The sequence below is a fragment of the Hippopotamus amphibius genome, chromosome 17, assembly GCF_030028045.1.
Source record: "Hippopotamus amphibius kiboko isolate mHipAmp2 chromosome 17, mHipAmp2.hap2, whole genome shotgun sequence".
Lineage (NCBI taxonomy): Eukaryota > Metazoa > Chordata > Mammalia > Artiodactyla > Hippopotamidae > Hippopotamus > Hippopotamus amphibius.
In genome coordinates, this window is record NC_080202.1 from 47,876,744 (window position 1) to 47,890,474 (window position 13,731).

At 45.5% G+C, this 13,731-nt stretch overlaps 1 protein-coding gene across 4 annotated transcripts in view; it reads left to right on the forward strand.

Moving 5' to 3' along the window:
• The window catches only part of TEX2 (testis expressed 2), a 104,619-nt gene that overhangs the window by 88,316 nt on the left and 2,572 nt on the right, over nucleotides 1-13,731 (forward strand). For 3 of the 4 annotated variants that reach the window (XM_057713900.1, XM_057713901.1, XM_057713902.1), the window contains 4 exons: nucleotides 2,862-2,994; nucleotides 8,659-8,784; nucleotides 10,419-10,628; nucleotides 12,913-13,033. In XM_057713900.1, the coding sequence (XP_057569883.1) occupies nucleotides 2,862-2,994; nucleotides 8,659-8,784; nucleotides 10,419-10,628; nucleotides 12,913-13,033 (590 nt within the window). The remainder of the gene's footprint in view (nucleotides 1-2,861; nucleotides 2,995-8,658; nucleotides 8,785-10,418; nucleotides 10,629-12,912; nucleotides 13,034-13,731) is intronic. The other variant, XM_057713903.1, reaches the window with a different exon arrangement.

The window sequence follows — 13,731 nt, forward strand, 5'->3', positions numbered from 1 at the left end:
AGTGTTGCTGGTTTCATCCCCAGTGAGAAGACATCCTTTCTAGTAACTGTTGATTTCATCTTTCAGTCCTGCAAGGTAGGAGCTCTTGACTCACCCTTTATGTAACCAGGTGGTCTCAGCTCTGATTTTGTGCACACCAAGGTTTTCTTCAAAGCATGTTTTTCTTTGCACCTAAAGTTAAAATTGTCATCTTAACCCTTATCTGAATGCAAGCATATCATATTAAGATAATATGTTAGAATGTTTGCAGTTTATATTTGTGTTTAAAGGTTCTCAAACCATTCTTGATTCCATATCTTCGCTGAGAATTGGGCTGAGCAAGGCCCTGTGGGTGGGCCTCATGGGACATATACAGTGATGTAAAAAAACAGGCTCCATCCCCTTGCAGTAGTTTGGTCAGATGTCCGCGCCTTGCCCCCTCCCCAGCCTGGACAGGGCTCTCTGGATGCCCAGTGTGGCCTTTTCCACCTGGCCCTGGGGTCTCCTCTGCTCTGGTCCCCTAGGCCATGACAACAGCAGCAAGCTAGGCTGCAGCCCAGAGTCATGGAAGGAAGAAAGTGGGCCGGCGATGGCAGAGAAAGGGAAGAGCCCTGCTATGATGCAGTAGGTGCCGGGCTGTATAAGCAGTGTGGTGTCCCTTGCGCAGATGAGGAGGCCAGTGCCCAGAGGTCAAGAAAATTCCAGGGGAACGCAGGCCCTAGTCCATGTGACTGGGCTTCACATGATCTTCCATGATCCGTCCCTCTTCCTGGCTTCACTCCCAGTAGGAGGGGCCAGACTGCACATCACAGGGTGGAATGTCCCAGTGACTGGCATGTGGGCGAGCTGTTTACCAAAAACCTGTGTCCATATCCCCTCATTTAAAAAACAAACAGAACCTACCAATTTATATTTTAAAATAAATTTATTTATTTATTTGTTGGCTGCATTGGGTCTTCATTGCTCTGTGTAGGACTTTCTCTAGTTGTGATGAGCGGGGGCTACTCTGTTGCAGTGCATGGGCTTCTCATTGCAGTGGCTCCTCTTGTTGCGGAGCACGGGCTCTAGGCAACGTGGGCTCAGTAGTTGTAGCTCGCGGGCTCTAGAGTGCAGGCTCAGTAGTTGCTCCACGGCATGTGGGATGTTCCCGGACCAGGGTTTGACCCATGTCCCCTGCACTGGCAGGCGGATTCTTAACCACTGTGCCACCAGGGAAGTCCAGAACCTTCCAGTTTATAACAAGTAAAATTCTAGTGCCTTTAATATGACAGTCTTCAAAGGCAATACATACTAGTAATATTTATTGGAAACCTGACTAGGGTTTTCAAAAGAAATGATTGTCTGAATACATACAGCAACCAGGTAGTTTGAGTCTGTTGATTCTCAAGTAAAATAAAGCTGGAGATATACAACAAGAAATATCTTCTTTATTGATGTTCCATTTATATTGAATTTAAAATCTATTAATATCAAGCCTTTTGCCCTAATCCCCTTTCTACTGGAAGTGATTAATGACTAAATGTCTTTATTAAAGCAGATGTGCCCTTTATTTCCAGTAACATTGCCTTTGAAGAGCAAGCTAATTAATGATTTTTAAGTGTTTAATGTAAGCAAGAAATAAAGCAGTTTTGTGTATTGCTGCAAAGACATTCACAGCTGATCTGCATATCACTTAATTAAACCTGGTTATTCACAGAAAATAATTATCTTGAATTATGATAGAAAAGAATTTGGTGAAAGCAAAATGGAAATTATTCTGCCTTTACTGAGGAGTTACACCATTAGTGCTTACTGAGGTTAAAAAAGCTTTTATCTGAGGTGGTGGCCAAACAGGGGATAGGTTATTTACTGTAATTGCTTGAAAATGTGGCTCCGTGTGAACAATGGTTTTAGATTAATTTCCTGCTTCCTTTTAGATATTATCATTTGTCTTATAAGGATCTATAAAAATTTATTAACATTTAAACACCCACTTGAAGGACCATGTTTTGATGGGAAGTCCATGAGGCATTACAGAGCTTGGAAAAATCACAGCATAGTCTGTCCCACCTGCTCCATCATAGGATCCTGGGGTAGAAGGTCGTGAGATGACTGAGCCCTGTTTGCATTTTAGACTTCTGGTCTGTGGCCACCTCTGCTGGTGGACCTTCCCAGTGAAATTCCTCAAAGCCAAAAGCCTCTAAGATATGCTCTCGTTGACATGAGTGTCTTTTCTAAGGAATAGGTTTTTAAACTTAGGTACAGAGTGGTTACCCAACTTTATTTAGGTAATCCTGGGGCTTGAACATGAATTCTTTTGTTTCCATTACTGCCGCAATTTCCAGAAAGAAAAGGGTTCTAAAAGGTTTTGTCACCATCCTTATCTTATCATACCAAGCTAAACCTGAACCATTTTCTGTGCCCCTCCCCAAACCCACCCCCGAACAATAGATAATTTTAAGAAAGACAGTGGTTCTCACTTGTATCTTTAAAGACCCCGGCTTGCTGTGAAGTCTTTGCACCTCTCTTCTGCCTCTAACTGGCTAGGAATCCGCAGACCTCCTCCTGACTTTATCTCCTGCTAAGAATGTGCTTCTTACTAAGTGTGAGAGGAACCCAGAGGACGGGAGCTTTCCAGCACTGAAATGTGCGCGGAGCTCACTGTGACCATTTTAATGGATGTTGAAATGCTGGCAACTTGCCAGATGCTTGAACTGTTTTCAGAAGGTTTTGTTTTCACAGTCTCTTCTTGCATCATTGGTAGTACAGGAAATATATAGAGATTTTCAATGTGATACCTACTTAGATACATACTTTAAAACGTAAATTTTAATCTGTCATTTATAGTCAGGTTTTTTGGGGGGTAAAAAAAAAAACCTTCTGTTTTTTCACCATTTCTCCAGGACTCTGGATTGATTTGGAAATGTCCTACAATGGGTCCTTTCTGATGACTCTCGAGACCAAAATGAATTTGACCAAACTAGGTAAAGAGCCTCTTGTTGAAGCCCTGAAGGTTGGAGAAATTGGCAAAGAAGGGTAAGAGGCTATACGAATTTACTAACCCAACCCTGGGGAACCACATTCTCCCTCCAGCCCTTGGGAAGCAGCTTTGATGTGTGGTAGTCCTGATGTCGAGTGTGCTTCCATGTAAGTGCTTCCAGGCTGCGGAGGATTTCAGGGAATAGTTTCCTGGTTTCGTCCCCTGCAGACCACGAGTCCCTGCCTGTGCTCGGTGCTGTAGGCCTCGGTGCTGCCAGTGGGGCACATGGTATTGATCACCCGGAAAGCATCCCTGACTGAGATCAGCAGGGCAGGCTGCACAATAAAGTGCTTCATGAAGAGAAGCATCATCCAGAAAGTTCCTCCTTGAGCTCGCAGCCAGGGCAGCAGTATGTGGGCCAGGCTGAGGTCCTTCAGGGGTCTGTCTGCTTTAATCACAGAGTCAGAATTATTTATAATAGACGATTGATTTTGTAGCCAAGAGGGTGCTCCTAAAGTGTTTTGAGATGCATTTCCCCTAAATAATACAATATTGATTTCTTTAGTAAATATCTCTCTTTGTAGAAGATACTGCATCTGCTGCCGAGTTTGTCTGATTTAGTATTCCCAATTTGTAAGATAGATAATGAAGCTGATGGTTTTCTCTTAGATGCCTAGAATGAATAAGCTGAAACTTCTACAATCCCACACACCTTAAAAATCACTGCTTCAGACTACAAATTTAAGTTATATTATTGTTTTTACCAAGCTAAAAATGCTGGTTGGCATCTGCTTCTCACATCTTTAGCCGCTTTGCATGGAATTAGCAGTATAATGATAGGAAAACGCCACAAGGAGCCACCTTCTCAGCATCCAAATATAAATGTAAGACACAGGCTCTTAGATGTTTGCTTTATGATGCTGACCTAATGCTTGTATTCATACTTGTGGTGAAAGCACAGTAGATGGGGGAGTTGGATCATACGTTTGAGAATGTTCTTTCACTGAGATGATTCTGATTTATCCAGGTGACAATGAAAATGCTCATATTTTAATTATTGGAGACTTTCACCCGCTGTATGCAATCTAACCTGTATTTGTGCTGTTTTCCTTTCACTTTTCTACTGTTGGTTAAAATGTGTTTGGATTCGGCAATCTGTGGATTGTGTTCTCCGGTGAGTGGTATTGATCAGCCCTCCGTGTAGCATTTCATACCCCGTCAGTGCTGAGTCTCGTTTGGTCCCGTGTGACACCACGAGGAAGCTTGTCCTTTCATTACATAAAGGCACTGTTTGTAGACCTGAGGAGATTGAGATCAGGAGCATTTAAGAGGCTTTCCTGGTGGGGAAGGTTGTACAGACTTCCTTGATTTGAATGGCTGGGCTCCTGATCTAGCCCTCTAGTCAGACTCAGCTTCTGTCCCCAGCTGCCCCCGCCCCAGCGCCATGCCCCGCTGAGTGCCATCAGGCCAGCCCCGGGCAGCAGAGTTGCAGAACCAGCTGCCGATAAAACCTGGCATCTTAGGCAAAAGCAGTCTTGAAAATGAGCTTTGACTAACCGGGAGCGGAACAGAGCAGACTTTGGTCAGGAGCATTTGTACAGGCAGCCCTTTCTGGAAACAGCCCTGTGCTGGCCCAGAACTGCTGGGACTCCATTGGAAAGGGCGGTCTTGAGAGCAGGTGGGGCCCCACCACAGCCAGGTCCCTGAGATCCTTGCTACGGAGGCATTCCACGTTCACTGTTTTTCTTGCGGCTCTTTTGGCACAATTTTAAGTTCATAAGCTCAGCTGATCAGAGATGGATGTGTTTGTGAGCAAGCAGTGCTTCTCTGGACTGCATGAAAAAGTCCTCTGCTTTAGAAATAGTGGTATTATATTTAATTTATAATATATATCTCAAGTACCAGTTTTTCCAGCCGAGTCCTATAAAATGTTTTGCTTCTTCCTGTGAGGGTGTTAAATTTTAGGTCGATGTGTAATTGGCTGTCATTTAATTTTAAAAGCAAGGAAAAATACAATTCAAAGCACTTCACTTGGGAGAAAAAGGCCTGGAAAAATGAACCCTTAACCCTTTTGTGCATAAAGGACCCCCTTGGGAATCTGAGAGCTCTGGATCCTTCCCCCAGAAAATGCCTGCACGTGCACCATTTGGCTCACAATTTCTGGGAGCTTTGAGAGCCTCTAAAAAGCCTAATCCCAAAAGTGATTCCAGCATCATTTATCCTCCTCAGTTAGGAGCTATGGAGTCGCCCTGAGGAGAGGCAGAGTCCCTGCACCTGTGGCGGTTACTGAGCATGTGATCTCTGGTTTCCTTGAGGAAGCCTCTCCTAGAGTGGCACCTGTGAAGAGTGGGCCAGCAACAGCCCCTTCCTCCAGGGCCTCCCTTTAGCCTGTGGCCACCTGTTCAGGGCCTCACTTCTGGGCAGGGGCTTGTCCCCCGCTGTCCTGCTCTGGCAAGGCCTCAGCTTGGTCTCGCTGCTTTTGTCCGTCCCCCTTCAAGTGTACAGATGACCGTGCCCATGGGGAGTCCCTGAGGAGACTCTGCTCTGCCCTCGGGAGGTCCCGCTTGCTGTGGAAAGTTTGTCCGCGTCCTCATGTCATCATCCTGAGGCTGGTGGTGAGAAATTGACGCTGTGTCACTTCACTCTAGTGAAGGCCTTTCCCTTGGAAATGTGGATACCCTTTATACTTGCAGACCTTTTTCCTTTAGTCTTTTTATTTCCCGAATAGTCTTGTTACATATCGTAGTTACGGTAGCTTTGGGGCCATAAGGCACTCAAAATGGAATTCAGGTGGTGAGCTGAGCAGTCTGAACTTTAGGAAGTGGCCTGAAGGGGACCTTAGTGGGTCAGGAAGGGAATGTGTCGCACATTGGCTGCTGTTTAAATGAACATTGGGGCAGGTGTTTCCTGGGAGGCCTGTGTGCTGTGTGCTCTACCCCGGCAGCCTGGGCTGCTGTGCGAGTCTCCATATGGGCCAACCTCTGTATCGGGCCGCTAGTCCTTAGTGTACCCGGGTCCACCACCCCGCCCCGAGGCCCTGATGTTCTGGGAGCCCAGTGCTTGTCGCCCACGCCGTGACTCAGTCTGGTTCTGTGGGTGTACGTGCACGTGTGTGTGGCAGATGTATGGGCCTGATTTCTGTTAAAGAAAACAAACTCACTCTCGTGAGCATGGTCCCCCTCTAAGCACTCGCCTCACTGGGCTGTTTCATTATGCACCCTTCACTTTAAGCATTTTTTGGAGCAGCTTTTTAGAGTTGCCTCTGGAGTCTGTGACATTCTTTTAAGTATTCTGAGTGACAACAGATCTCCTACTATCTAGGTGGATAGGATCTTTGAGAAATTGCCAGACATTGTTCAGAGGTGATGGTGATTATGAGACTAAGAAATAAAATGTTTGGTTCAAGACAGAGGATCAGTGATAAAATAATTCACTTTTTCTTATGTGTCTGACTCCAAGCACATTTCCAAAAAGCTTTTTAGCAGAGGTCGTGAAACTGGAATAAGCCCTTTAAGGTAACTCTTGAAAGGATATCACACTCATCTCGAATTCTAAGGTGTGTTTAAAAAAATAGGCTTATCACATTCTAGCACATCTTATATAAGAATGTGCAGGGTGTCTTTCTCTGAAATTCATGCTGAAATTCATCATAAAGTTGAGATCACAAAATGCATGTTCAGTTATAAAACTTGAATATCAGCCAAACGTTTAGTTAGACTTTTAATTAGTAAATATTGGGTGCCACACTGTACAGCTCCCCATGCTGAGAGGAGAGGTACCATTTGGTCACAGTCAGAATTTCCTGTCATCTGATCTGTTTTAACGGATACAGCATTGTCTAAATTATTAACTTCAAGCCACAAAATTTGTCCTGTTCTCTGTCCGGCGGAAGATTGTTTCAGGAACCTGAGAGCTCACTGCAGTGCTCAGCCTTTGTCATCTTGTGCCCTAGGTGTGGAGGCTGCCAGTGGAGACAGGAGGGGGATGGTGGCTCTGCAGGTTTCACTGTGGTCCAGGATACTGAGGCAGCCTTTGTGCTGTGTAGATTGCTTACCTGGCAGTATGAGGTCTGAGCGGGGGACACAGTCATTTTCCTGGGAGAAGTAAGATAGGTTTCTGAGATGGTTTTGTTATCTTTGGGGATTTACCTCCCTGACTTTGTTCATCCCAAGATCCAGTGTAGGCTTTCTTGGGAATCATATTTTACATTTTATATAAAAGAAGAGCTCTGTGAGGGCCACCTAACCCTGAAAAGCACTGATGTGGTTTTGTGACTAGCAGACACACGTGAGCATTTCCTGGACTAGCCAGGCCTCTGATGGAAGGAGGAGGAGTCGGGCGCTACTGTCCCCGTGGTCAGGGACAAGAGGTCTTTGTGTCTGCAGAGGGAGTTTCTTTTTCATGCTATACTCAAGCCTGTTGGCTGAAGTGTTGGCTCTAATGTTTCAGAGCCCGGGTCGCGGAGGATCTGGGTGTCCTGCCAGAGAGGACATTTGTGTGCTCCTCTTACTGCTAGGCTCCTGTTTCAGGGTGGAGATTTCAGTACCCTCCTCCCAGTGCTGGGGCCTCTGCTGAGCCTTCAAGTCCACACTGGCAGGTGTGCTCTGCCTTTGGGTGCCCTTGGCCCTCGTTGGCCAGGAGATGACTGCCCCCGTGGGCTTCTGGTGGCCCAAGGAAAGCATCTGAGGAAAACGCCAAAGGGTTTCACCCACAGGGAGATGGGACCTACGCTGCAGCGTCTTCCCCTGTCCTGGTGATTTTGTCCTTATCAAAAATACAAGGTCTACCCTCTGTTTAGTGACCATTTGGTAGAGAGGACTACTTCGCGTGTTCATTTCATCCCCATTAAGTCTCTGAGCCTTAGAGATGGGCCCTGCTGTCTGCCCGCTGAAGCTAAGCCACTGTCCAGGGAGGGAGCTGCCATTTGTGGGGCCAAAGCTCGGCCAGGAACCCCCCAGGGTCCTCACAGGGGAACCTTGATCACTCGCTGCTGCTGGTGATCCAGCAGCCCCCAGGCCTCTGGAAACTGTGGATCCACCCTTAAAGATATTGAGGGACACTGCTGTCTGGTGAAGTTTTTATTACTTCATTTTAAAAAACTGTTTTAAATTAGTACTTCTCCTTAAAAGTTCCTGAGTTCTCATGTCAGTTGCATCCTCGAGTCCCCTGAGATTTGTACCTCGTGGTTGTTGGCTTTTTCTGTGCCTTCAGGAGCTGGGGCAGGTGTGGGGTAGGATACATAATTTCACTAGGAAGGAGTCTTGAGCCAAACTAACTGGAGGTAACTAAGCCGGAGTCAGGGGACTTGCCTGAATATCCGCGTCATCTGTGAGGTGGTCATGTTGCCAACATGAGCTATCCCCTCACCGCGCAACCATCGTTCTTTCCACTCACCCTCCCATTGGCTACGCTGCACTGTTGACGAGATCACTGCATTTTGTGTGGACTGCATCGCACTCCCCCACCTGTCTCTCTGACGCATGCGCAGAATCCAACTCTTCAGGCCCAAGTCCTCGGCAGTCCAGCGGGGGACTTGGCGCCGAAGGGTCTCCCGGGGGACCGGGCCAATCCGAGGACTCTTGGGTTGGGCCTCTTCTGTCCGGGGTGGCGTGGAGGGGGGGGGTGGTGGAGTGAGGACGGGTAGCAGTGGTGGCGGTGGAGCTCTTCCGAAGCAGAGCCTGGCGCCGGGCCGGCTGCCGCGGTGACTCCGCCCTGATCAGTTGCAGGCCCAGGGCCTTCTGTCTGGCCGACAGCGACGAGGAGTCCTCCAGTGCTGGCTCCTCCGACGAAGACGACGCACCAGAGCCCAGCGCGGGAGACAAACCGCTTCTCCCAGGGGCTGAAGGGTGAGTGGTCCAGCTTGTGGGGTCTTCAGGGGTCAGGGCTGCACGTTGGGAGTGAGCTTTTATTGCCTTTTCCTCTCCGATCTTCCTTCCTCCTTCACTTTGAGTGAATGGTTTTTGCGTTAATAACTCAAAGCCAGTGGCTTAAAATTCCAGGCCCCAAAGCAAAAAGACCCGAATAGCTTTTGTTAATTAAAAGGATCCAAAGCAAAATGGTTTTCTCTGGCCCTAGAATAGATGAGACAATCGAAGGGCGTGTGTATCGCAAGGAGCACAGATTACACAACAGCTCCCCCTGGTGCCGGTAGGGAGCGTTACTTCCCTTCTGACAGGTCACGCTTGACGGTGTTGAGCTTTTAGTTCCTCCACAGCTGAAACATTCAGGTGATTTTTTTCAGTGAATTTTGAAAACGTGGATCACTTAGCTGATATTTTGGATCATGAACTTCATTTGGGGGGCCCCCTTTGCCTGTTACTTGGACTGTTGAATGATCAAAGTGCTTAGGTTGCCTCTCTGTGAGGATCTTTTAATTATTTAAAGTGAGTGAAGAAACTAAAATGATAAACCAGGTGATTCAGAAGTATTTGTAAGAAAACATCAACCTGTTCACTTTTGACCTCCTACAGAAGATGAAAAGAGAATCTAGATGTTTGAGGAGTTGGCACTAGTTTGTGTGCATTATTTAAACTCTCCCCACCTGACCTTCTTAAGAACAGTTGTTTTCCCTACACACATGCACACACTATTCCTGACACTCTGGGACTGTGGGGGATTTTAAGAACCAAACATCCTCTCTTCTTAGGGCAGTGTTAGGTAGAGAGGACCTGATGCAGAAGGTTGCTTTCCTGCCTGCTGGCATATCAACTTGATGTAGCTTTTTTCTTTAGATGCTCCTAAGCCTGTTGACAAGTAGGTGCTGCTCAGAGTTGGTGTGATGCCATCTAAAAGGCAGATGTTTTACTCTTTTGTGGCCCTGTTAATACAGCATGATTTCTTATTTGCTAAATAGAGATGGTGAGATTTCTCTAAGAGGACACTGGATTTATATTCAGTATTTAAAGGTTATAAAGGAGAACAGGTGAGGTGCCTTCCCTGCTTGCACTGTGAGAACTTGGTCTGACTCTCCAATTGTCAAGACTCAGCCTCTGTCTGATGTCTACACCTTGTTTAAAGGAGTAGTTCTCGGAACTTCCCTGGCGGTCCAGTGGTTAAGAATGTGCTTCCACTGCAGGGGGCACGGGTTCAGTCCCTGGTTGGGGAACTAAGATCCTGCATACTGCAAGATGTGGCCAAAAATAAATAAATAAAATTAAAAAAAAAAAACCCCAAAACCCTAGCAGTTCTCACCTGGGGGTTATTTTGCTCCCCCCGGGGACATTTAGCCATGTCCAGAGACATTTTTTATTGTCATGACTTCGGGGGAACATGCTGTTGACATCCAGTAGGCTGAGGCCGGGGTTGCTGCTAAACATCGTGTGCAGGGCAACGTCCGCAACAGAGACTCGCCCATTCCACTGTGTCAGTGGTGCTGCAGTTGAGAAACTCTGGTCTAAAGTCAGGTGAACACAGAGCCACCAAGTTTTTGTTGGTGAAGGAACAAACTATACTAACACCTGCCTGTGTCCCTCATTTAAAGGTATGTTGGAGGTCATCGAACAAGTAAGATTATGAGATTTGTTGATAAAATCACCAAGTCAAAATACTTCCAAAAAGCAACGGAGACAGAGTTCATTAAAAAGAAGATTGAAGAAGTCTCCAATACACCCCTGCTGCTAACTGTAGAAGTACAAGAATGTAGAGGAACCTTGGCGGTCAACATTCCACCTCCCCCAACTGACCGAATATGGTGCGTAGAGGACCCCTCGGGGTCAGCCAGTGATTCCCCTTGTTGCATGACCATAAAAAAATCCCGGCCTGCTGACCCCGACATCATGGAAACTACCTTCTCCTGGGAAGAAGCACTTTCAGACGTTTTTCAGGGAACATTAATGGTAGTTGTAAACCTGATTCTACCTTCTTTTGTGAGTGGTTAATTCACATATAAAGACTCATCTTCATACATTAGGAAGAGTTAAGGTCAACAGCTGAAGTTTATGGGATGAGCTTGTTTCTGTTCTTGGCCTTCCTCCTCTCTCAAGCCAACCCTTTCCACTAGTGAGAACAGCTGTCATTTGTAGAGCTCTTATTCTCTGCCTGGCCTGGGTGTAACAGCTTCACCGGGCCAGTCCTCGCAGCATCCTGTGGAGATAGCGGCATCGTTACACCCCCCTTACAGATGGGGATTCCGCATCCAGCAGAGCCCTGGGTGGTTAGGGAAGACTCTCCCAGGTCAGACCTGGATGTTAAGGAGGCAGGAGCATGTGTGTGTGGTAACTGTGGTAGAAAGTCTACCCAGAGAGTTGTCATTTCAATGAACCAGTGGGTCTTAACCCCACCCGCATATCACAGTCACCTGGATGACTTGTTAAAGCCCAGCCCCCAGGATTCAGGGGTGGTGGACTGAGCCAGGATTGAGAATCACTGAAATAAATTATTCATGAGCCCAACAGAAGAAAATTGCTCTCTATAAATCTCAATTTTAAATTGATATTCCAAGTCCTATAAATGCACATAAGGGTATACAGGGATTGCATAAAGACCTCGTTGTACCATAAGCTACACTCGTATGAAAAAGATAGCTCTGTTGTATTTTAGAGTGAAACCAACATGCTGGTACACATCCTTAGTGTTCAGAAGAGCTTGTAGGAATGATCACAAGAGGATTTTTTAGTTGACTGATCATTTAATGAAGATCATTTAATTTACTGATCATTTATATTCCCAGTAAAAACTTAAAAATACCATTTTAGATTTTATTTTTAAAAAGTAATATTTTCACTGGAAGAAAATGAAAAGAAAAAGAAAAAAGCCTATAATCTTACCATCTAAAAATAACCAGTTAATACCTTACCGTGCAGTTTTCCAAGCCTAACAGAAAAATTTTTTTAATAGTAAGAGTTGATACATTTTTCTTCTTACTTCCAAGCTTTGACTTAGGAGTTACAAATGCCACTACTCACTGGGAGTTAAAATTAGAGACCTCTAGGCTAGTGCCACCCAGTGAGTGCTGGAGTGCTGAGCTGTCTGTTATCGATCCACAAAGATAAGTATAGAGTCTTTAGAAACACTTATAGCAATTTGCCATTTTTATTGTAGAGGCAGACCTCGTCTTACTATGCTTTGCTTTATTGTACTTGCTGATACTCTGTTTTTTACAAATTGAAGGTTTGTGGCAACCCTGTGTTGTCAGATGATGGTGAGTATTTTTTTTAGCAAAGTGTTTTTCAATTGAGATATGTACTTTGTTTTGCACACTTAATAGACTACAGTATAGTGTAAATATAACTTTTATATGCACTGCGAAGCCAAAAATTCACGTGACTCACTTTATTGCAATATTAGCTTTATTGTGATGGTCTGGAACCGAGCCCATGGTATCTCCAAGGTGTGCCTGGATTTTTTAAAACATTGGTCCGTGATGGATTGAAATTTTTAGTTTGCTAGCACACAGTCTCTTGACTGGATACCTTACCAACAGTTCTGAGTGCCAGTCTGCTCCACTGAGAAGAAGCCATAATAATTATGGTGTGGAGTGTGGAATGAAAAAGCACGTCTAGAACATCTCTATTTACGTGTGCATATTAGGAGTGTGGGGAAAATTGATCCCACTTCTCTCTTGGTTATGAGATTCAGAGAGAGACAGTGTCTTTTATTTTCTACTTTATACACTTGTATATTTTGGATTTTGTAACAGACATATAGTACTTTCATAAAAATAGAAACAAAAAAGATCCTTGCCATTTTAGGAAAAACAGCCAGAAACAATGTCCAGGTCATGGACTTGTCCAGTGGCGTCTCCTGGCTTTCTTAGTTTGTCAGAACTATTCTCACATCATCCCACCTCTGGGTCCAGGGACACAGGGAGTTCACGATTCATGCTTGCTGCACTGCAGCATTTCTTAGAAGGGATTTTCAGAAGAGAACATTTAAGTAGTGATAAGGCTTGTGTACCTAAGGAATGTTTGCTCTTGGTACTGTCCACTTCTTTTCTTTGCTTCTAAATGTGGTTATTACTTGTTTTCTTTACAAAGGTATGGTTTCCGGAAGCCACCATATATTGAGCTGAAAGCTCGGCCAAAACTTGGAGAGAGAGAAGTGACTTTAGTTCATGTGACAGACTGGATAGAGAAGAAACTGGAGCAAGAGTTTCAGGTATACCTGCAATGTCATCTAGTGTTTCATGCCGAGTCTAAAAGCTCTGGGTAGAACAGAGGTTCTGAACTTCATGTGGGTCGGGATCCTCCTTGGAAAGTCTGATGAAAGCTGTGGACCCTCATCCCAGGAAAGTACACATATGATCAAATAGGCATAAATTTCAGCTTTAGTTTCAAAACCCCTGAAACTCATCCACAGAACCCTGTTAAGTAGGTTTCAGAGGAAACTCAAAAGGTAGGAGTCAAAGAGCAAAATGACTGTCTTGTACCAGTAGCCCTGGCGAGGATTAAGCCATCCATCCGGGGGGCTATCTTTGGACTTTTTCCCCAGGTGGGGCCTGGAATTGGCCAGCTCGAAGCACCTGGGCCATGGTCAGGGAAGTTGTTCCTGCCCTCGTTGGTGCCCACCTTGCTTGGTTTGTTCATTTCAGCAAACATTCCACGTCTAGCTGCCATCTACCCTACAAGTCCAAAGATGAATCAGGCCTGTCCCTCCCCTGTGGATCTTCTAGGGTAGTCTAGAGACCTTCTGGAGTTGACTAAGCCAGGGCTCATTCTCACCAAGCCTGTCTTATGCATTCTGCCACCAAAGGAAATAGCAGTGTAGCTGAGGCCCCGGAATGAGCTTTTTCTACCCAATTTTTATCAGGTTTTTGAGGCAGTTGTCTTTTAAGCTTTTACGGATTAACACTATTT